We start from the raw sequence: 22,222 nt of genomic DNA on the forward strand, positions 1-22,222 counted from the left end.
ACACACACACACACACACACACACACACACACACACACACAGAGACGTGCATCCCAGCAGCTCAGATGCCCACACAGTCCAAGTTGCACACACACACTCAATCATGCTCATATTAAGGCTGCAAACACAGGGCCCTGGAGATGGGGAGGGGTGCAGTGCCCTGGCCTCCGTTCTCAGAGGCCTTGACCCCCATGCGTACCAGAGACCTCCACCTCCACCCCTGACCCGAGTCCAAAGCCCAATACTGTCTCTTGTGGGATGTGTAACAGCCCAGGTGCCCTCCACCACACAGGCGCCCAGCCAGGCCAGGAGTCCAGTGGGATGTAAGGGCAGCTGGAAGAAAGCCCAGGTAAGGCACGGGGCTTGAGGCTGGGCTGGCCGGCCTCTGGCCTCACCCACAGGGTCAGAAGAGCAGCCTAGGAAGAGGCAGGACCTTGCTCCGATGGATGGTGGTGAAGAAGCCTTGGCTCCCTCACCCCAGCTCTCACTTTAATGTCCCCGGCCATTATTGCTTTTCTCCCCGCAATGGGGCAGACTGCTCTTGCCAGGCCAGGGGACAGGACGTGAAGGCGGCTGTCTACTTGGAGTGACCAGATCTCCAGAAGCGGCCTCCATATTGAAGAGCAGTACAGGCAGCTGCCTGCGTGGTGTCCGCTCCGCCGGTGCTGAGAGCCCTGACTGCCCCACAGCCCACCCAGGGGGCAGGAGAGGGACAGGCCCGAAGGGGAGACTGCTGAGTTTGGGTGAAGACTGAGGAGGAGCTGGAAGTGGAAGGGGAGGGGGCGAAGGATGGGGATACAAACCAGAAAGGCAAAATATAAAGTTTGTTTTAAAAAGCCACTCAGGTGGCGGGCAGTGGCGTGCGCGTATCCAGAGGTGGCCACAGGGAGGCGGCGTGCACGTGTCCGCATGTCCCGCGTGCAGGTGTAGGTGCGGGCGCTCACTCACGGATGCTGGCTGAGTAGGAGAACTGGGGGAAGTGCGTCCGCTGGTCCAGCTCCAGTGAGCCCAGGCTGTCATCTGTGGGGTGAAGGGGTGTGGTGGAGACAGCAGACCTGCAGAGGCCCAGGGTACCCCCACCTCCCAGGAGGGGTGAAGTCCCTTGGGCAGACAGGGGAGGCTGTGGCCCTCTGCAGGCCCAGCTTGCAGAATGAGGTACCGTTCCCTGGGATGTTCTGCAGGTCAGAAGGCCTGGGCCTGCCTGGGTGTCCCCTCCCCTGGGTCTAGCTCAGAACTGTGGTAGAGGCTACCACAGCCTGGGGACCTTCAGCCCTGATGCTGTCCCCCTTCCTAGCTCCCAGGCACAAGGTCTCCATTAACCCTGGAGTTCCCATACCAGGCCCCTAATGTATCTGGCCTGCAGCCTGTCCCTAACTTACCCCCACCCTCCGCTGGCCATCCCTGGGCTTCCAGGCTGCCCTGAGCTCCCCCGTGGACTCTGTCTCCAGTCCTAGGTGGGCATGGGAAGGCTGCCAACGTGAGTCCTACCAGCCCCACCAGCTCCCTGTGACCCTCCCCAGACCAAGGAAAAACAATAGCACCAGGCCTTGCAAAGAGAGCGCAGGGCCTGCCAGCATGTGCTGGGTGCAGCAGTGCGGGGCCCAAGGCACTCACAGCGGTCCGGGGGTGTGATGGTGATGGACTGCGCGGTGAACTCGTCATCGAAGTACCTGGTGTCCACCTCGGAGGTGACCTGAGGTTTGAAGGGTGGCAGGAGCTGCAGAGAGAGGAGAGCACCCCAGACTCAGGAACCCCAGGTCCCCAGGAACAGGCAAGGCCTTGTAGGGTTCCTGTGGGGGGGCAGGCAAGGGGCGCTCACCTTCTTTTGTACCACATCCTGCCAGTTGATGGTGAGGAAGAACCTGTGCTCCATGACCTCCTTGGCATCGCTGGGCCCCCCACCAAGCCTGGGCAGAGACAGCCATGAGCTTCTGCCTCCGGGAGCCACGGGCTCCAGGAGCTGGGCTTGCAGGGCCCCAGCCATGGACTGGGCGAGGCTTGGGGTCAGAGGCAGGGAGCTCTGACCTAGCACTGAGCAGCCTCCCAGCTGCCCGCGCCCAGGCTTGGTAAAAGGAGGGGTCAGGGCGGGCTTGGCATGTGGCCTGACCACAGACAACTCAGCTACCCTAAGCAAGACTCAGTGTCACAATACAGCAGTAGTCCAGGGGCAGGGGGGCATGGCTCAGGTGGTACAGCACCTGCCTAGCAAGCAGAAGGCCCTGAGTTCAAATCCCAGTATCACAAAATAAAATAAGTAAAAGGCAGTGCAGGGAAGAGGCTGAGGGCAGAGTTTGCCGAGTCCAGGTGCAGCGGTGGGGCCACACGCTTGGCGCAGATGACTGGGTGTGGCTGAGGGGACAGTGGCAGCTGGTGGCTTGGGCAGGACGGACACCAGCCCTTACCTCTGCTTGGGGTCCTTCTTGAGCAGCCCGGCAAGCAAGGACTTGGCCTCGGGGCCGAGCGTGCGTGGGAAGCGGATCTCCTCCATGAGGATGAGCTCGAAGAGGCGCTCGTGGTCCTGGTTGTAGAAGGGCAGGCGGCCGCACATCATCTCGTACATGACCACGCCCAGCCCCCACCAGTCCACCGCCCGGCCGTAGTCGTTGTCCTCCAGCACCTGACAAGAGGCCAGGGAGAAGCTGGGGGCGGGGCGGGGGTGCGGCTCTGCCCCATCACGGTCCCTGTGCCCTGAGCTGTGTTCCTGTACCCCCAGCCCCAGGCACCTCGGGCGCCAGGTACTCCGGGGTCCCGCAGAAGGTTTTCATGGTGGCACCATCACTGATGCCCTCTTTGCATAGGCCGAAGTCAGTGATCTTGATGTGGCCATCTTTGTCCAGCATGAGGTTCTCCAGCTGCAGGAAAAGTCCAGGTTATCAGGGCTGGGGCCCGGGGTGGTAAGTGCCACATCACAGGCTCCTGGGTATCCATTTCCAGAAGCCAAGATGGCCACAGCACACAGGCGTGGCCCTGTCCCTCTTCCTGGATGCTTCCCTTTCTGTGCTTCTGTGCGTCACTCACTGGGATGACAGGCGTGTGCTACACGCCCAGCCACTGGCCGAGATGAAATGTCTGAGCTGGCTTTAAATCCAGATTCCCCATTGCTGCCACCCAGGTAGGCAGTATGACAAGCTTGAGCCACTGCACTGCTCATATTGTTTTTTTTTCTTTTGGCCAGTTCAGAGGCTAGAACTCAGGGCTGGGCACTGTCTCTGAGCTTTTTTTTGCTCAAGGCTAGCACTTTACCACTTGAGCCACAGCACCATTTCTGCCTTTTTCTGTGTATGTAGTATTGAGGAATCGAACCCATGCTAGGCAAGCACTCTACCACTAAGCCACATTCCCAAACCACATTTTTCTTTTAATTATGAAACATACCAGTGGACCACAAAGGAGATGTCTGTGTTTGTGCAACCCCATCAGGTCAAGGACCTGAGACCCATATGTGCCCCACTACAAGTAGCTGGAACCTTCTTTGTCTTCATAGGCTTTTTCTTAAGAGCGGGGTGGAACCTAGGGATTCAATGCTAGCCAAATGCCTGCCCCTGCCCCAAGCTACCCCTCAGCCCTCTTCACATGTGCAGCGCATGGGCTCAGCTTCCGCTCACGGGGTCTAGGATTTCTATTTGTGCTGCTGGGTGGTGTGTGCTACCTGGCATCCTGCCATTCTCTGGCAGTGGGCGCTGGGGCCGGTGTGGGAGAGTATAGGGTGCACCCAACGAGCAGGCACCTTTGGTGCTGGTGGCTGGGCTCACCTTGATGTCTCGGTACACCACGTCCCGAGAGTGCAGGTACTCCAGGGCTGAGACGATCTCTGCGCCATAGAAGCGCGCGCGGTCCTCCGTGAACACACGCTCCCGGGACAGGTGGAAGAACAGCTGTGTGGGCAGAGGCGCGCTCAGCCAGGCACCCCAGCCCTGCTCCACAGGGACCAGGGGCCAGGCAGGAATGGGGATATCAGTGTGGAGGGGGGACGGGACAAAGTGAGCAGATGCTCATAATGTAGTGATGCAGTTGGTTTCTGGAGCCCCAAACACAGCTTCCTGGCACTGCCAGCTGCCCAGCGCCACAAGCCTCAGGACCCGGATTTGGTTCTGTCCCAGCTCAGAGCTGTGTGCTTGAGGCAGGCAGGCAAGAGGCACTGAGCAAGCATCCCCCCACCCTGCCGTCACCAGGTGTCCCTCTGTCGCACATGCCCTGGAAGGCACGTCGCAGGTGTGGCCAGCTCACCTCCCCTCCGTTGGCATATTCCATCACGAAGCAGAGGCGGTCGTGGGTCTGGAAGGCGTACTTGAGTGCCTGCGGGAGGGAGCAGGGCAGCTGGGGCAAGAAGGGGCACAGGGAGGGATGCCAACCAGGGATGGGTCTGCCCATTCCGCACTAGACTGCTCAGCCCAGGACCAGGCACAGCCAGGGCAGAAGGGACATTCTCACCACCCGGAGCTTTGCCACCAATTCACTCCTCTGCTTTAGTGGCAAAATACACTAACCGTGCTCTTTCTCTCCCCACCTTCCTCCATCCAGACAGACAGACACACACACACTCTCTCTCTCTCTCTGTCAGCTAACTGCTCAGGAGCCCTCTTGAGCCAGGCTGATGGGCAACACTTGGACCGCACCTGCTTCTGACAGTATAAAGTCAGGGCAAGGCACACCTGCTCACATGAAGTTGCCCACTATGGAGATGCTGCTCCCCGCTCCTCCCCGCCCCCCGTACCCAGGGGGTCCTGATGCCTGGGAAGGGAGAGCCACTCACGGTGAGGAAGGGGTGCCTGGTGTTCTGGAGGACCCGGCTCTCCGTGACTGTGTGGGCGACTTCATCCTGCAGACACAGAGCCCAGGTGAGTGACCCAGGGCCACGCCTATCCACACGGTGCAGTTCAGGCAAGGAGGAGCTGCACAGGTAGCAGGAGCAAAGCAAGCTGTGGGAGCCCTCAGCAGGGCGATGCCAGACTCGGTGCCCATGGCACCGTCTTAAAGTCAGAAGTGTAGAGCAGTTCTGTTAGTCGTGATACTGAGGCTGAACCACGGGGCCCGATGCTCTACTACTTGAGCCACACCACTAGGGCACATAGCAGTGTGGGGAGCATTAGCGGGTCTCTGACAGCCCCAGGCTGAGGTCCAGGGGTGCCCACCTTGGCAATGATGACCTCCTTCCGCAAGATCTTCATGGCATAGTAGCGGCCGGTGGCCTTCTCCCGCACCAGGATGACTTTACCAAAGGTGCCCTTGCCCAGGAGCTTGAGATAATCGAAGTCATTCATGGTCTGCGGTGCAAAAAGCAAGGCGCATCAGCACCCCACAATCAGCTGGCAGGATGTGCTGACCAACACCACCCTCAGCTCTGTGGCTACAGGCCCAGGCTCCCCTGCCTCTCCAGCACCCACAACCTGGGAAGCCAGCACTCACCACCTTGGCCCGGGCTCGGCTGACTGCCACATCCATCTCCTCTGGTGTGGATGAGTCGCTGGGGGAGCCACATTTGTAGTCCATCGAGTCCTCACCTGGGCCCCGCTGCTTGAGGCTGTTGGCGACCATCTGGATGGCCTGCATCCACTCCTCCCTGTGTAGGAACAACGAGGTGAGACCCCACTCAGCCCAGCCCCGCCGCAATGCGCTTGCAGACTGCAGAGCCCCTTTGGGCCTACAGAACTGATGCGGCCCGATGGGCACTGCACAGGCCCCTGCTGCACAGTGGGGGCAGTGCAGGGAGGGCATAGAGCTGAGCACCTCTTTCCCAGAAAGGTCCGTCCTGAGGACCCCTGGAAGCAGGTAACAGAAAGGGTCAGCGGGGGCAGCTGGTGCTCATAAATGCTGACACCATCCTGAGCCTGAGGGAAGGCCAGTGCTCCCCTGAGCTCAAATTCAAGTTTACTAGTTATCACTGCTCAGCAAAGGAAAACCAAGAATAAATGGAAGCATTCAAGCCAAGCACTGGTGGCTCACGCCTGGAATCCCAGCTATTCAAGAGACTGAGATCTGAGGAGCTCAGGTCAAAGCCAGCCTGGGCAGGTAAAGTCCATGAGAACTGTATCTCCAATTAACTAGCAAGAAGTCAGAAGTAGAGCCTGGGGCTCATGTGGTAGAGCACCAGCCTTGAGCAAAAAAGCTAAGAAACAGCACCCAGGCCTTGAGTTCAAGCCCCAGAACTGGCACAGGGGGATTTTTTTTTTTTTAAAGGAACCATTCAAGAGCCAAAGCAGCTGGAGGACTCGCGTGTAGGCACAGCCCGCCAGGACACCAGGATGGCCACAAATGGTGGCCCCAGCAGCAGCGAGACTGCTTGAGAACCATAAGCTAGCTCTGACACTCATGACTTCAACGTTGCTGGGAGCCAGGCACTGGTGGCTCATGCCTGTCATCCTAGCTACTCGAGGCTGAGATTTGAGAATCCTGGTTCGAAGACAGCACAGGTGGGAAAGTCTGTGAGATTCTGATCTCCAATAAACTACCAAGAAGCGAGAAGTGGTGCTGTGGCTCAAGTGGTAGAATGCCAGCCTTGAGCAAAAGACACTCAGGGACAGTGGCCAGGCCCCGAGTTCAAGCCCCAGGACAAGCACAAAAAAAGTTGCTGGGAAAGAATTTTCTTCTGACACTAGCAAACTGTTCTAACAAGGTCAAATGACCAGAGACAAAAAATACATATGTATGTCAGGCTGAACAACAGCAAACTACCTACAACCCTCATTCCTCACCCACTGTGCTATGCTGGCCCACGAGGGCAAGGATTTCCATCTGCTTTGAATGTGGTATGCCCCCAGGATCCAGTGGGTACTCAGGTACGTGGGCAGACATACCCGTGAGGCCCAGGGCCTCTGCACAGCGAGGCCCTGCAGAGCTGCCTGCTCTGCCTGAGTGGCACCGCCTCTTCCCCACCGTGGCCTGCAGCCAGCATTGCTCAATTGGCTTTAACCCATGTCCCCTTTGGATAACTCACGACCTAAACCCATCCCTGTATTAATGTTCCTGTTTTCCAAAAAGCAAAAAAGTGAAAGGAGGGAGGGTGGGTGGAATAGTAACATGGACCATGAACAGTCTATTTTATCTACCACTGTTTTCTTAGGAATTATGAAATGATGACCTTGAGGGTAAAGTGGTTGAAAAAAAAAATCACAACTCTCCTAACAGGAAGATCTAAGAAGAGTCTCATTCACATACAGATTCTGAGATGGTCCCGCAGAAAAATATCAGGCCACACAGGAGCCTGCTGACCAAGGGTGGCAGAGCACCACACAGCTGGGAAGCAGCTGGGGGGTGCACAGTAGGTCTGCAGTGCAGCAAGCACCCCTTCCTACTCCTGCCTTTAGGAACTAGGCAAGACAGAAGCAAGCCAGCACTCCAGGGTGCAGCATGCAGTCCAGTGGGAAATCCCTGGTTTCACGGAAGACACTGGATGGGGCTCAGACCTGTCCCCCCATCCCTACTGGAACTGCCGGCCACAATAAGAACTCAGAGAACCCACCAGGATGTAGGAGGTGGGGGTGATTGTGCTCTCATCTTGCCAGCCACCAATCCAGTTCCAACTGGACTGAGGCTGTAAGGTTTCAGCACTCAGAATTCCAGAGAAAAAGCAAGGGCCTCTGTCCCGGACACTCCTCCAGGGCTTGCAACACAGTGTCTGGGGCAGAGGGGAGCTCCCACCCAAAGCTGCAGCCTAACTATCTCCAACAATCCCCCAACTCCAGACTGGTCCCCAGGGCAAGTACTGACCCCCCCCCACCTGGCCAAAGATCAGAAAGCCATGGCAGTGAATGGCCAGTTCCATTGGCCTCACCCTGGTCATCAAGAACACTTTATAAGAGTGAAAGTAGGAGAAGAATGAGGGAAGGGGCAACAAGTTTGACAAGAAATAGACTTATTACCTTACTTATGTAACTGCAACTCCTCTGTATACCACCTTGACAATTAAAAAAAAAAAAATGCTGGGCACCGGGTGGCTCACGCCTGTAATCCTAGCTACTCAGGAGGCTGAGATTTGAGGATCACAGTTCAAAGCCAGCCCAGGCAGGAAAGTCCGTGAGACTCTTATCTCCAATAAACCACTAGAAAACAGGAAGTGGGGCTGGGAAGGTGGCTCAGTGGTAGAGTGCTTGCCTTGCATGCCTGAGGCCCTGGGTTCGATTCCTCAGCACCACATAAGCAAAAAGAAAAAAGCCGGAAGTGATGTTGTGGCTCAAGAGGTAGAGCGCTAGCCTTGAGCTGAAGAGCTGAGGGACAGTGCCCAGGCCCAGAGTTCAAGTCCCCATGACCAAAAAAAAAAAAAAAAAAATGCTTGAGGACATTTTTTTTGTTGGTGCTGTGGGTGGTTGTGGGGCTTGAACTCAGAGCCTGGAAGCTGTCCCTGAGCTCTTGCTCAAGGTTGGTGCTCTACCACTTTGAGCCACAGCTCCATTTCTGGTTTTCCGGTGGTTTATTGGCAATAAGTCTCAAGGACTTTCCTGCCCAGGCTGGCTTTGAACCGTGATCCCCAGATCTCAGCATTCTGAGTAGCTAGGATTTACAGGTATGAACCACCGGTGCCTGGCTTGAAGACATTTTATTTCCACCCAGCTGGCTCTCAGGGGGCAGCCTGGACCCCCTTCAGAAGCCACCGCATGGCTCTAGGCCTCCCAAAGTTCAGTTTACTTGTCTGTAAAAAAGAGCCTCTGGGCTCTGCCACATAGGGGCTGTGGGGCCTAGATGAATCCTTGAGTCTGACACCTCCTCAAGTCTGGGACTCTGTGAGGGTCAAACCCACCTGCTGTTCCTCCCACAGGCCTTCCAGGTTGGATGCCCCTCACTCCTGCTTCCCAAGGGAGTGGACAGGCCACAGGTCTGAGGCTCACTCTGCTCCCACGTCACCTTACTGACCCATCTGCTCACGGCCTAGCCTTGCCCTGCCAGGGAGGACGGGGACCCCCACTGCCCTGTTGGGATGGACAGAGTAGGTACTTAGCAAAACTAGAATGCTCGCATAGAAAACAGCTCAAACTCAGCCGGGCTCCATCGCTGTGCTCGCTGAGCTCTCCCTCGCCCCCTAGCTGACTGGGGTTCCATGGGGAGCAGAGCTTGTGCTCCCGAGTGGGTAGCTCATACCCCAGGAGCCTCTGCCATCAGCCTCTAGCCCAGGTCTTGAGGAAGACCTGCTCAAACCCTTCACTGGCCACTCACCACCCTGTAAACTGGCTTTCAATCTGAGGACATTTTGGCAAAACTGATGAAATGCCGCCTGTGGCAAAGCCAGCCTGTGCCACAGCCGCCGGGCCCCTTCTCGCCCAGCAGCAAGCGTCTTCTGTGAGGCAAAGCCATACCAACTGAGAACCAGTGTCCTACAGGAAATGACCCTTATGCCTGCCACAGGGCCTGCCACTACAAAGCAGTGACAAAGGATGGCATGGAAGGTGCCAGGTCCCTGCTGTGTATATGCAAGCATTAAGGGCACAGCAACGGGTGAGGTGGACACTTTGCCTCTATTTCAATGCAGGAGTTATTTCCACCTAGACAGGAGGTATAGGACATGGCCAGAACCCCCAGCAGTGTGGTGCAGACCTGGCACTTGGGTGTCCCAACCCAAGCTCTACGGCTCATGGTGGGTCCCAGGGCATATCACCTCACCTGGACTTTAGAGATCGAAGAATATGGTCCTAAGCCGGGCGCTCGTGACTCACACCTGTAATCCTAGCTACTCAGGAGGCTGAGATCTGAGGATCATGGTTCAAAGCCAGCCCTGGCAAGAAACTCTGTGAGACTCTTATCTCCAATAAACCACTAGAAAACCAGAAGTGGTGCTGTGGCTCAAGCAGTAGAGTGCTAGCCTGAGGCCCTGGGTTCGATTCCTCAGCACCACATAAGCAAAAAGAAAAAAGGAAGTGATGTTGTGGCTCAAGAGGTAGAGCGCTAGCCTTGAGCTGAAGAGCTGAGGGACAGTGCCCAGGCCCAGAGTTCAGGCCTCACGACCGGACCCCAAAAAAAAAAAAAACAGGAAGTGACGCTGTGGCTCAGGTGGTAGAGTGCTCACCTTGAGCTAAAGAGCACAAGGACAGCGCCCAAGCCCAGAGTTCAAGCCCCATCACACAGACACACACAGACACACACACAAGCTGGGCACTGTGGCTCACACCTGTAATCCTCATTACTCAGAAAGCTGAGATCTCAGGATCTTGGTTCAAAGTTAGACTGGACAGGAAAGTCTGTGAAACTTATCTTCAATGAACCACCAAAAAGCTGGAAGGGGAGTTGTGACTCAAGTGGTAGAGTGCTCATCTTTAGTGAAAAAGCTCAGAGACAATGCCCAGGCCCTGAGTTCAAGCACACACACACACAAACACTCTCTCTCTCTCTCTCTCCAGGACATAGTTCAGTGGCATGTGTGCTTAGCATGTTTAAGAATCTAAATGTGACCCCGGGGGACCTCCTCCAGCTGGGAAGCACACTTATGGCTGGGAACACAGATGGCCCTGGCTGTACAATCTTGCTCACAGAAGATTTAACTATTTTCATTCATCTAAAAGAGAACTGAGTACTGAACACCCATTCATGTACCAGGCACAAATAAGCAAATATAAAATGCCAGACTTGGTGAACAGTCACTATAAAGAAAAATAAAGCCGAGTAAGGGGAAGAGGTGAGAAGACAGCATCTGATGAGATCCCAGGGAACAGGGGTCAGCCAGTGCTAAGGCCCTGAGGCACAAGCATGGGTGTGCTTGGCAGATTTAAGGGAGAGAAGATGCGTGAGGCTGAGTGAAGGCACCAGTGGCATGGGGCAGGTAACAGGACTGTGGCAGGAGCATGGCAGACGCTCAACTTTACACCAAGTGGGACTAAAAGCCATTCACAATTCTTGTTCTTTTTCCCCACAGTTTGAGGGATTAACCCAGGCCCTTGCACACTCTAGGCAAGTGCTCTACCACTGAACCCCCCCTCCCTACTCCACCCTGCCCTACCCCACTCTAGAGTTCTAAGCCCCAGGGATTACATCAGAAAGGTGACACCAACAGACGCTGCCAAGACTTTCCATAAAGAGTAGGAGAGCCGATTTTCAGGCGTTGTGGCCACAATGTGTCCTTCACGGCTACTATAAAATCTGTCACCGCAGGACAAAAGTGCCACAGACAATGCACATGCAAATGGACTGGTCCCATTCCAACACAACTTTATCTGTCAAGTGGAGAGATAGGGCTGAAGGCTGCCTCCTCTGCTATAGACATGACTCCCTAGGAAATGGAGGAAACAATAGAAGAGTCACATCCAGAACATTCTACAAGATGACAGACTGGATGACCAAGAATAGCAATGTCTTTGGAGGAAAAACAGGCAAAACACTGAAGCAAACAGGTTAGAGGTACCTTGAATAAATCCTGGTTAAAGAAGATTTCGGCTAGGGACCAGTGGTTCAGGCCTGTAATCCTAGTTACTCAGGAAGCTGAGATCTGAAGATCACAATTCAAAGCCCAGGCAGGAAAGTCCATGAATGCTAGCCTTGAGCAAAAAAAGTAGCTCTGGGACAGAGTCCATGCCCAGAGTTCAAGCCCCAGGACCAGCAAAAAAAAAAGAAAAAGAATATTTTGAAGAGAACAGAGAAATTCAGGCAGTGGCATGGACTTCAAATATTAGTAAAGTATGTATGTATGTAATAGGCTAAGCACCTTATATAAATGCTCGGGATCTGAAGTGTTTCTCATCCTGGGAGTTTTTCAGATTTGCAGTTGTTCGAGGATTTCTAACTAGAAATTCAAACTCCTTGAGCACCCTGCAGACACTCAAGGTTATAGCTTTTTGAGCATTTCAGCTTCAGACATTTTCAACAGGGATGTGGCTGCGCCTACATCACTGTCTCCAGCGTGGTAATGACATCATGACCTCACAGGGACAAACACTAGGAGTGCTGTCATAAAATGTGTGCCCAAGTTCAAGGCTTGGCATCAAGAAGAAAAACTGAGAGGGGCCCTGGTGGCTCACGCCTGTAATCCTAGCTACGCAGGAGGCTGAGATCTGAGGATCTCACTTCAAAGCCAGACCCTGCAGTGAGACTCTTATCTCCAATTAACCACCAGAAAAACCAGTAGTGGCACTGTGGCTCAAGTGGTATAGCACTCACCTTGAGCTGAAGAGCTGGGGGACAGAGCCCAGGCTCAGAGTTCAAGCCCCATGACTGACCAAAAAAAAAAAAGAAAAACTGCAGCAAGAGTTCCATGTGAAAGCGTATATGAGGCGAAGGGCAGCAATACATGCAGGCCCAGGGGCCTTGTTCATACTTCGCACCATTTATCTAAATGGGACACAAGCTGGCAGTGGGGTGGAGACAGGAGTTGGGGGTGGGGGGTCTCACTACCTGGTGGAAGGTCCAAGAAGCAACCAGCACCCCAGCACCAAGGGTGCCACAGTGTTGGGCAGCATCCAGCCACCAGGGCACCTTCTGCCTGCCTGTTCCCCATGTTTAATGGGCTGAGCAGATAGCAGCCCTGGACCTAGGCGAGGCAGGACCACAGGACGGCATGAGCCAGCCCTGGGCAGAGCTGATGGAAGCTCCCCTTGCTGTGTTTCCTGGCTCCTGCCTCCCCCAGGCTAAGGGCAGGAATCTGGGCTTTGATCTCTCAGCAGTCCAGGCAGTTTTCTCTCCAGTGACAGCAGAGGGGCTGAACAAAAGAGGAAGGAAGGGGGGCTCCCCAATCCCTCAAGTCTTAGCAACAGCATTCTCCCCACAATGAAGGGCAAGTTGCCTTGCAAAACTGGAAGCTAGGTCATCTCTCTGGCCCACTCCCTGCCCCGCTCCCACACTGTGTGCCAGGTACCGCTCAATTGCTTCCTGTTTGTCATCTCCTGAATCTCTAACAACCCCATGTCTGCCAAGCCCTGCAAGGATCTCATCTGAGGGCCAAGGCCAGCTTCAAACGCCTCCGCTTCCTCTCCCCCAACATGCCTGCCCCTTTGTCTTCTGGGGACACAGAAATTGCATCCCCGCCAGGCCTCTGCTGATGCTGGTCAGTTCTCTTTTCTGGCCATTTTTTTCTTTTTTTGTCAGTTGTGGAACTTGAACTCGGGGCCTGGGCACTATCCCTGAGCTCCTTTGTTCAAGGCTAACATTCTACCACTTTGAGCCACAGCTCCACTTTTGGTTTTCTGGTGATTAAAGAGTCTCATGAACTTTCCTGCCAGAGCTGGCTTTAAACCATGATCCTGAGATCTCAGCCTCCTGAGCAGCTAGAATTACAGGTGTGAACCATCAGTGCCTGGCTTCCTTCCCTCTTTTTCCTTCTTCCTGCCTAACTCCAGGACCAACTCCCATCTGTCCTGCAAAACCAGCCCAATAAGTAATAAATCCCCAGGCTATATAAATACTATAGATAAGTAAATAATAAATCCCCAGGGCTAGGCATCTGTTCATGCAGATGTTGCTTTTACTGGCAGCCCAGTGCTTTGGTCCCTTCATTTTCAACGGGTTAACACCTCAGCTGGCCTGAGATGTTAAATCTGTTCCCCTCAGTGGGTGAGACTATTTTTAACCTTGGGGAGATATGCAACAACAATTATAGTAGACACTGTGGTAGCCTCTTATGATTCTGTTTTGTGCAGGCTCAAGAACTACAGTGTAGCTACTGACCACACTGGCTACAGAGTCAACTGGCAATAAATAAAATCAAAATCCCAGTCCCCTGTTGCCATACTTCAAATGCTCAAAAGGCAACACACAGGTGGCATAGAAAGGATGGCAGACAGGACAGTTCCTCCAGGGCACCACCGTCACTTGAATGGTCCTATTAGGGCTCTGCCTGGGCACAGCTAAGGCCCTACAAGAGTGTTTTACAGCCAGGCACTGGTGGCTCATGCCTTTAATCCTAGCTACTCAGAAAGCTGAGATCTGAGGCTTGTGGTTGGAAGCCAGTCCAAGCAATAAAGTCCATGAGACTCTTATCTCCAATTAACCACCAGGAAACCAGAAGTAGAAGTGTGGCTCAAAGTGGTAGAGCGCTAGCCTTAAGCACAAAAGCTCAAGGGCAGCCAGCACCCAGGCCCTAGTATTCAAGCCCCACAACCGACAAAAAAAAAAAAAGTGTTCTTTGAAGCAATGTCTGAAAGGATAGAGAACAGACACATTTGCCACCTGCCACAAAAGACTTAGTACCCTCATGCACAGAGAACTTTTAGGTAAGAACTAGAAAAAGTTCAATACCAAACAGAAATAAGCTATAGGAACAGACAGTTCAGAAAAGGAAACTCGTGGCTCATCCACACAGAAAGGGAGGGCCTGCAGAGCCAGCACTGCTATTGCTCAAATAGGTAAAAATCCAAGTGTTTGGAGACATAAGGCTCTTAAAATCCAATGTGCATTCCTGTGACCCCAGCAATGCCACACCTAAGAAAGAGTTCACCACACAGACCAGCCTGCATTCAAGGGAAATGGTAGCAGCACATGGCATTTCACTAAGACTTTATTTTAATGATGAACGATTAGCTCTTTAATAATAAATGTTTTTTTTAAAAAACTAGGAAAACTAGTTACTAAACTAGTAGCTAAAATCTAGCTACTAAAATTTACACACACACACAAATACAAGCATACCTCAGGTGGTCTCTGGTGCAACATGGCAATCCCCTCCACGGAGACGAGAGGCTGCTGGGTCAGCTTCCTTTCTAGCAAGTGCAAGGCTGAGTTCAAATCACCAATAAACAGGCTGAAAGCCAGGTGCCAGTGGCTTATACCTGTAATCCTAGCTACTCATGAGGCTGAGATCTGAGGATCATAGTTCAAAGCTAGCCCAAACAGGAAAGTCTGTGAGACTCTTATCTCCAATTAAGCACCAAAAAAGCCGGAAGTGGCACTATGGCTCAAGTGGTAGAGCACTTGCCTTGAGCTGAAGAGCTGAGGGACAGTGCCCAGGCCCAGAGTTCAAGACCCATGACCAACAAAAAAGAAAAGAGCCAGGCACTGGTGGCTCACGCCTGTAATCCTAGCTACTCAGGAGGCTAAGATCTGAGGATTGCGGTTCAAAGCCAGCCAGGGCAGGAAAGTCCGTGAGACTCTTATCTCCAATAAGCCACTAGAAGACCGGAAGTGGCACTGTGGTTCAAGTGGTAGAGCACCTGCCTTGAGCTGAAGAGCGCATGGACAGTGCCCAAGCCCAGAGTTCAAAAAAAAAAAAAAAAAAGAAAGAGAGAGAGAGAGAGAGAGAGAAATGGGCTGAAGCCAGATGCTAGTGGCCTGTCATCCTATCTACTCAGGAAGCTGAGATCTGAGGATTTCAATTTGAAGCTAGCCAGGACAGGAAAAGTCTATGAGTCTTATCTCCAATAAACTATTCACAAAAAGGCAGAAGATGGGCTGGGAATGTGGCTTAGTGGTAGAGTGCTTGCCTAGCATGCATAAAGCCCTGGGTTCAATTCCTCAGTACCATATACACAGAAAGTCGGAAGTGGAGTTGTGGCTCAAGTGGTAGAGTACTAGCCATGAGCAAAAGAAGCTCAGGGGCAGTGCCCAGGCCCTGAGTTTAAGCCCTAGGGCTGGAAAAAAAGCCAGAAGTTGCACTGTAGCTCAAGTGGTAGAGCACTATCCTTGAACACAAAGAGGCCCAGAGACAGCACCCAGGCCCTGAGTTCAGGGCCTAGGACTGCCAAACAAAAGGGGCTGGAAGCAGTAGCTCAGACCTATAATCTCAGCTACTCAGGAAGCAGAGACAAGAAGATCATGGTTTGGAGCTAGCTTGTGCAAAAAGTTACTGAGATCTCATCTAAATCAACCAGTTGGACACAGTGGTATGCACCTGTCATCTCAGCTATAAAAAGCTTAAATAGGAGGATCATGCTCCAGACAGTCTGTGAATAGATGGAAGATCCTCCCCAAAACAATTAAAAAGCAAAAAGGACTTCCTCTTGGAGGATGCAGGGAGGGGAAGAGCTCTATGGATGAATGAGGCTTCTGCCAAACATCCCTCCCACGAAGTGTGTCTGGGCATGGCGCCGGGTCCCACACAGTCTAAGGCCGCCCCTGAGACACAGCCTGGCCAGTTTGACTTGAGGACAGATCAGTCTCAATAACCAGCTCTCGCTATTAAGTGGATCGTTATAGTTGATTCTGGTTCACTACTTAGAACCAAACAGAGGCTCATGGGACCTGCAGACCCTTTGAAGAGATCATGGCCAAACCAGCTCTGCCTGTAACTCCACACCACAAGGGCTGGAGACAAACAACTTATGTGAGGACCGTGGAAATCTGACCATCCATCTCCTTTCCTCCGTGCGGCCCCCCCTCCACCCCCCCCAAGCCTTCAAAGGGAAGCTGCACAGAGCCCCTCACCTCTCATCAGGGGAGTCCACATGGAAGGTCCTCTCAATGACCGTGGTCCACTGCAGGCAGCGGATGACGAAGGTGTTGGGCCGTGGCCTCTCAGTCTTCATCAGCTGGCATTCTGCATGAAGGATGAGGGAAGAGTAAGAATGTAGCTCTGGCAGGACCACCGTCCCCAAGCTACCTCCTGTGTGCCCAGCTCCAAGCCAAATGGTGCCAGGGGCCCTTTAGTGACAAAAGCCCTGCCCTTGTCCTCAGAGACACAGTGTGTGGGAGGTGCCCAAAAGAGCAATAACAACTCAGCCAGGAGGGCAGGGTTAGGGAAAGCCAGAGGAGGCATCTGACAGAGCCTGGGGCATCAAGGAGTGTAGCTCCAAGAAAGGAGGCCATGTCACCCAGAAGCCCGCTATCAGAGGGAAAACAGAGCCAATCCTGGAGAGTCCTCAGGTTATCAGGGAGCCATGGAAGGGATGGGGTCAGAAAGAGACAGAGGAGGGGACTAGAGACTGAGAGGCGGTCTGAGCAGATCTGAGTTCAAAGGACAGGGTAGACAGGGCCAGGGAAGGACAGGCAGCAGGCTAGAGGGCCAGGCCTAGGCCCTGAAGGTGGTCTCTGGTGCAACAGGGCAATCCCCACCATGGAGATGGGAGGCTGCTGGGTCAGTTTGGGACATCATGAGCATGAGGCAGCCAGAGACCCCTTCCTTTCCAGGGAAAGTTGTTCAAGAAGCTGCCGGGGATGTGGCCATGGGCACATGGGGAACACTGCCAGGAAAGGCTTTGTGCAGAAGTGTGTGGGGCAAGGGCAGGCACCCAGGTTCTGGGGAGCAGGGAAGGAGGCGGCAGGGGCTGGAGCAGCCCTGTCAGGCTCCATCAAGAGCTGTGGGTCTGTAAAGCTGGTCTGGCTGTCAATAGCTGGCCCTGTGATCAGCTGAGTGAAAGCTGCCATCCTGTTAGGTTAGAGGCAGAGGGAGAAGACAGCAGCCAGAACTGGAGTGGAAGAGGACAGAGGGGGTCGTGGAGGCTGGGCTGGGTGGGCACAAGAACCCTGGCTTTACTCTGCTTCTTGCTCTCCACCTAGCAGCTCAGCCCTGCAGGGCTGACAGCAGGGGCAGAAGGCCCAAGACGGGCTCCAGGTCAAGGACCCACCCACATGTCCCCAAGACCTGCCGGCCCTGCACTGGCTTTAGTACTCTGACCTGCGTGTTCCGATACATACCTGCAACGGAGAAGTTGTTTAAGGGAGGAAGGGTCTGGTCAGGAGCCTCGGGTCTCTCCTTATACCCAATGAAGGAGCCATCGCTCTTCAGCAGAAAGTACCTGGGCCTCCAAGTCTTGATGTATTCACCTGAAACAAGGCAGGAGGGGAGGAGGTCACCTACTGGCAGCTCCTGTGATGGTGACTCATGGGGTGCCGGGCGGGAGGGGCTATGAGGGCCACTCCAGGGAAGCCCTTAAGGTGGCCCCTGCTGACGCAGGTGGGGGCACTGAACTGATCGAGTGATCCACAGGCCAAGCCTGGCAGGAAGGCACCGTGGCAGTGCCCCAGGGCACCAGCTGCCTCAGCATGTGGCAAGCAGCAAGCTATCCTGGCCAGGGCAGCTCAGCACTGGCCAGGGGAGGCCCAGGCCTCCAAATGCATGTGGCCCAGTGGCCCTGTAAGGCTGAGTCCCATGGGCTGGGATTCACCCACAGCTGTGTGGGCAGGGCAAATACCAAACTACTGTGCCAGCTGGGGCACAGGTGCTGTCCCACCCTCCAACCACCCCAAGATCCCTTCCCTTTGTCCTGCTTGTGAATATCCAAGCACCTGCTCACTGTCTCTCACACAGACACACATAGACACACACACACAGGTACACGCACACACACGCACACACATACACACACAGAGGCATATCACAAGGACCCATTTCTCAGGGGGCTCCTCAGGAGCTCAGGGCCTGGCACAGGGTGAGAATTCAATAAACCAGGGCAGAAATTATTTCTACCAGTAGTAGCAGGGTGGTTGGCACAGGTGCCAAGAGCAGCATGGCCCACTTGTTCAGACTACCTCTGCCAGCTACAGCATCAAGGAAGCCTGGGAGGGAGGGAAGTAGAGAGGGAAGCAGGAAGAAGAGGAAGGGAAGGGGGAGGGAGGGAGGCAGGGAAAGGCCAGGACAGGGGTGTCCAGGCTGGGTCATTTCAGCAGCAGGGCTAGGCTTGTGGTCTGGAGGCAGTGATGCTGTAGGAGAGGCCAGGCCCCCCCCTTGCCACTGCTGGGTCTCAGCTGGAGCCGTGCCCCGCCCTCAGCAGTTCTCCAACAGCCTCCAGTCCTTCTGCCCCACAGCCCACAGTTGAGGCACAGGAGCCACAGCACCTTTTGGACCCCAAAGCTATTCGCACCACACAACCTCAGTCACTAAAGGACTCATTCACATTTCCTGAGAAGACCCTGGGGTGCTCCAGCCATGCGGGAATCCTGCCCTCCTGGTGCTGAGCAGGTCAGGAGGCCAGGCTGCTAACCCACTGCACAGATCGCCATCATGCTGAGGGCAAGTGGCCGAGGCCAGCTTAGAACCCTGGCTCAGGCTGGGAAGGTGGCTCAGTGGTAGAGCGCTTGCCTTGCATGCTCGAGGCCCTGGGTTCGATTCCTCAGTACCACATAAGCAAAAAAGAAAAAAGCCGGAAGTGGCACTGTGGCTAGAGCGCTAGCCTTGATCTGAAGAGCTGAGGGACAGCGCCCAGGCCCAGAGTTCAGGCCCAAGACCGGACCCAAAAAAAAAGAACCCTGGCTTAGTGTGAGCCCAGACTGAGGTGTAGGAATATCAGCAAGAAGCAGCTCTCCTGCTGTTCTACGTGGGGAGGTCTGGTCCCCCCATCAACCCTCTGCTCTGCTGCCACCCGGTCCCCTCACGACACCCCAGCTGTGCCCTCTCTGTGCACTGCCAAGCTCATTCCCACCTCCAGAGGCCTTTACTCTGTGATGCCTGCCCTCACCATGGATACAGGAAGCCACTACTCCGCCATCAGGACCCAATGTCAAGGTGATACCGGGCGGGCCTGCCTGTAAGGCAGTGCCCAGCCCATAGGAGCTGCCTGCAAGTACACATTTGCAGAATAGTGCAATAGCTCCCCAGACCCAGGACAAGGCCGGTTCCCAGCATTCCCTTATCTGCTTGTCAGTGTCACATAGCAGCTGGCCCGGTGGACAGGCAGACTTGGGGTCTCAAGATCTGTGCACTTTCCTGCCCAGGAAGTCACTGGTCCTTATATTCCCCACCAATACATATGGATCGAGTCCAGCCTGGCCCCCAGCACCCTGGGCTTTTGTGAAGCCAAGGTCCAGCAATGGCCTGCAGGGCTCCAAACTGTTGGCTCCGAGTCACTGCTCTGCTTGGCTTCCTGCACCTTGCCTCTCCTCACACTGCTCCAGCCACACTGTTCCTAGAATCAGCAGGCACATGCCTACCTCCAAGCCTTTGTCCTTGCCGGCCCTCTCTGGGCACCCTTGCCAGGCTCTGAGCTTGCCCAGGTACCTCAGCGCACCTCACCGCAGCACATGGCTCCAGCCCCTCGCTCTCAGTTGTGACTTTTCATAATGGCGCTCTCTCCACCTCATGTTTCATGCCCGCTCACTCACTTCTGTCCTTGCTGCCCTCTGCAGTGTCACCTCCAGGAGGTGCCGTGATGTCCCAGGACACTCAAGACACTCCATGATTGCCACTTGGCCATGTCACCCCTCTCTCGGCAGGTCTGGAGACTCAGAGCGGGGAGACCCACAGCTCTGTTCTGGATGACTGAGAGATTCAGGGAGTGGCACGCAGGTGGCACGCAGGTGGCAAATGGCCTGGGGCTGCCCACGCCGGTTCCTTAGGCTGCATCACCCTGCCCCTCTGCCCCTTAGGGTATAGAGGAGAGCATGGTGCAAGGGGGGGGGACACGCAGTCTGGTGGGCAATGACAGCCCCTTACCACGCTTGTGCAGCCAGCCTTCTTTGATGACAGACACCTCGTTCATGGTGGCAGCGTGACACGCTGTCACCTAGCTTGGGACAGCTCAGGGCAGCAGGACATGCAGGAGGCGCTGTGGATGGAGTAGAGGCTGCAAGACAAGAGGGGCGCGTCAGAGGGGAAGGGACCCCCAGCTCCTCCCTCAGCTGAGGCCCTCTGGCTGCCTGTCTTGCTGGGGGGAGAGGGAAGGGCAGAGCTCTCTCTTAGGGCCCCAGAGACCACAATGTGGGGGGAATCGCTTCTCTGTGGCCCAGGCCCTGCCCTCCACCCTTGCTCCTGGCTGGGCAGCACCAAGGTAGCAGCAGCCCCGCCCCCTGCGTCACCCCCATACCCCAGCGCTGAGGTAACCCAGGATGAATCAGACAGCCTCAGGCACTGTGGGTGTGCTCAAAGCTACTGGCATCTATCTCACCCTCCCCTCCCCATACAGGCACGCGCCCCACGTGTGCACGCACGCATGTGCGTAGACTCACTCTCTTCCCTTTCAAACCATGAAGCCACCAACCTACGACCTTTGAGGCCCACTAGGGCCACCCCACCTCACCCCAGCCTTAGTTATCTCCCAGGCCAGTCCATGAACAACCAATGGATCCTGAATCTCGGAAGCTCTAAGACCCTTAACAGCCAAGCCACTGAGCATGGACCCCAAAAGCCAGCCTGGGGGCTTGAGCAAAGGGCCTGTCCTCTCCCCAAGACCTCTGTGCTTGTCCTCAGGGGCCAGCAGCCGACAGACTGACGGACGCCAAGGCCGTTGCTTCTCAGGTTCCCGAGCGGAGGGGAGAAGGGCACCAGGCAGCTGCCAGCTGGGCCCCTACCTGGAGCCTGGGGCCAGGACATGGGCCATGGAGCCCAAGGCGCCTTTTGCCTTTCCTAGCCTGGGGTTATTTGCGGACAGCAGGTCAGGAGCTGCGGGAGCCCCCAGAGAAGTGGCAGCTGACTCTAGGGACACCATAGGCATCAGCTTTCTCCCGTGCCCCAGGGGACTGGGGGGCCGGACATGCTCCTGCCTGGCATGTGATGGTGGCAGGCTGCCCAGGCCGGCAGAAGGGAGGGCGGTGAGCAGGAGGAAGTGGGAGGAAAGGCAAGATGGACAATGACGGGGAGAGACAGGATGGTGAGAATCACATTTGGACTCCGACTCGCTGGGCTGGGACAGCAGGCACGGCCACCACTCTGCAGCTGGGACCACAGCCTTCGACTGTGAATGTCCCATCCATGTCAGCCTCCAATGTGTGCATCCCATGGCCACTAGCAGGGTCCTGGCCTCTTCCTCACTGGACCCCTTTCTCTGTTCCCCACCCCTGAAGCTAGTGGGCCCCTCGAACCTGGCCCTGACCTTCCCCAGCTCTACGTCTCCTTTGCCCCCTACAGTTCCTGGCAAAAGAGCCCAACTCTTGGGCTCAGTGCTCAAGGCCGTCTGGGACAACCCATTGCTCCTGCGGCCTCCTGTCCACTGGGCTCAGGCCCAGTCCCCACAATGCTGGTGGGCTTCCTGTGAGCTTCTCCACTACGCCAGACCCCCACACTCAAGCTGTGTCTGACCTCACCCATTTCTGCTCAAATCTCAGTTATGACTGCCAGTGTGCACAACACACACAATCCCATCCATCACTTCGAGGTGGCCTGATGGGGCTGAGACCTGCTCCAAAATGGAAAGTCTGACCAGGACAGTGAGTCCCACACCTCCTGTTCATCCCTCTCTAGGCTCCCCTAGGCAACTGGCCATCCCTATAACACCCCTGGCTCTCAGAGCCTGTGAACCCCTCAGGGGGCTCATGCCACTCCAATCAATGCACCTTCAGACGGCCAATCTGGAGCAACATCTCTGAGCAATGACCAGGCCTGCTGCAGCTGCTCATCAGTCATGCCACCAAGCTTCCCTGAATGGGCCTCCATTCCAGACCCTGAGACACACACACACACACACACACACACACACACACACACACACACACACACACACACACACAC

At 55.1% G+C, this 22,222-nt stretch overlaps 1 protein-coding gene across 1 annotated transcript in view; it reads right to left on the minus strand.

The window, feature by feature from the left end:
* Positions 1 to 43: 43 nt before the first annotated feature.
* The window catches only part of Akt2 (v-akt murine thymoma viral oncogene homolog 2), a 33,994-nt gene continuing 11,815 nt past the window's right edge, over positions 44 to 22,222 (minus strand). The window contains exons 2-14 of the mRNA XM_013032715.1: positions 20,213 to 20,342; positions 17,479 to 17,607; positions 16,270 to 16,381; positions 5,407 to 5,560; positions 5,133 to 5,264; positions 4,754 to 4,819; positions 4,228 to 4,296; positions 3,753 to 3,875; positions 2,724 to 2,852; positions 2,403 to 2,617; positions 1,820 to 1,907; positions 1,615 to 1,717; positions 44 to 1,020 (exon numbers count right to left, since the gene is read on the minus strand). Coding sequence (XP_012888169.1) covers positions 941 to 1,020; positions 1,615 to 1,717; positions 1,820 to 1,907; positions 2,403 to 2,617; positions 2,724 to 2,852; positions 3,753 to 3,875; positions 4,228 to 4,296; positions 4,754 to 4,819; positions 5,133 to 5,264; positions 5,407 to 5,560; positions 16,270 to 16,381; positions 17,479 to 17,607; positions 20,213 to 20,258 — 1,446 coding nt within the window. The 5' untranslated portion in view covers positions 20,259 to 20,342 and the 3' untranslated portion in view covers positions 44 to 940. The remainder of the gene's footprint in view (positions 1,021 to 1,614; positions 1,718 to 1,819; positions 1,908 to 2,402; positions 2,618 to 2,723; positions 2,853 to 3,752; positions 3,876 to 4,227; positions 4,297 to 4,753; positions 4,820 to 5,132; positions 5,265 to 5,406; positions 5,561 to 16,269; positions 16,382 to 17,478; positions 17,608 to 20,212; positions 20,343 to 22,222) is intronic.

Source organism: Dipodomys ordii, unplaced genomic scaffold (genome assembly GCF_000151885.1).
Source record: "Dipodomys ordii isolate 6190 unplaced genomic scaffold, Dord_2.0 Scaffold156, whole genome shotgun sequence".
Taxonomy (NCBI): Eukaryota; Metazoa; Chordata; class Mammalia; order Rodentia; family Heteromyidae; genus Dipodomys; species Dipodomys ordii.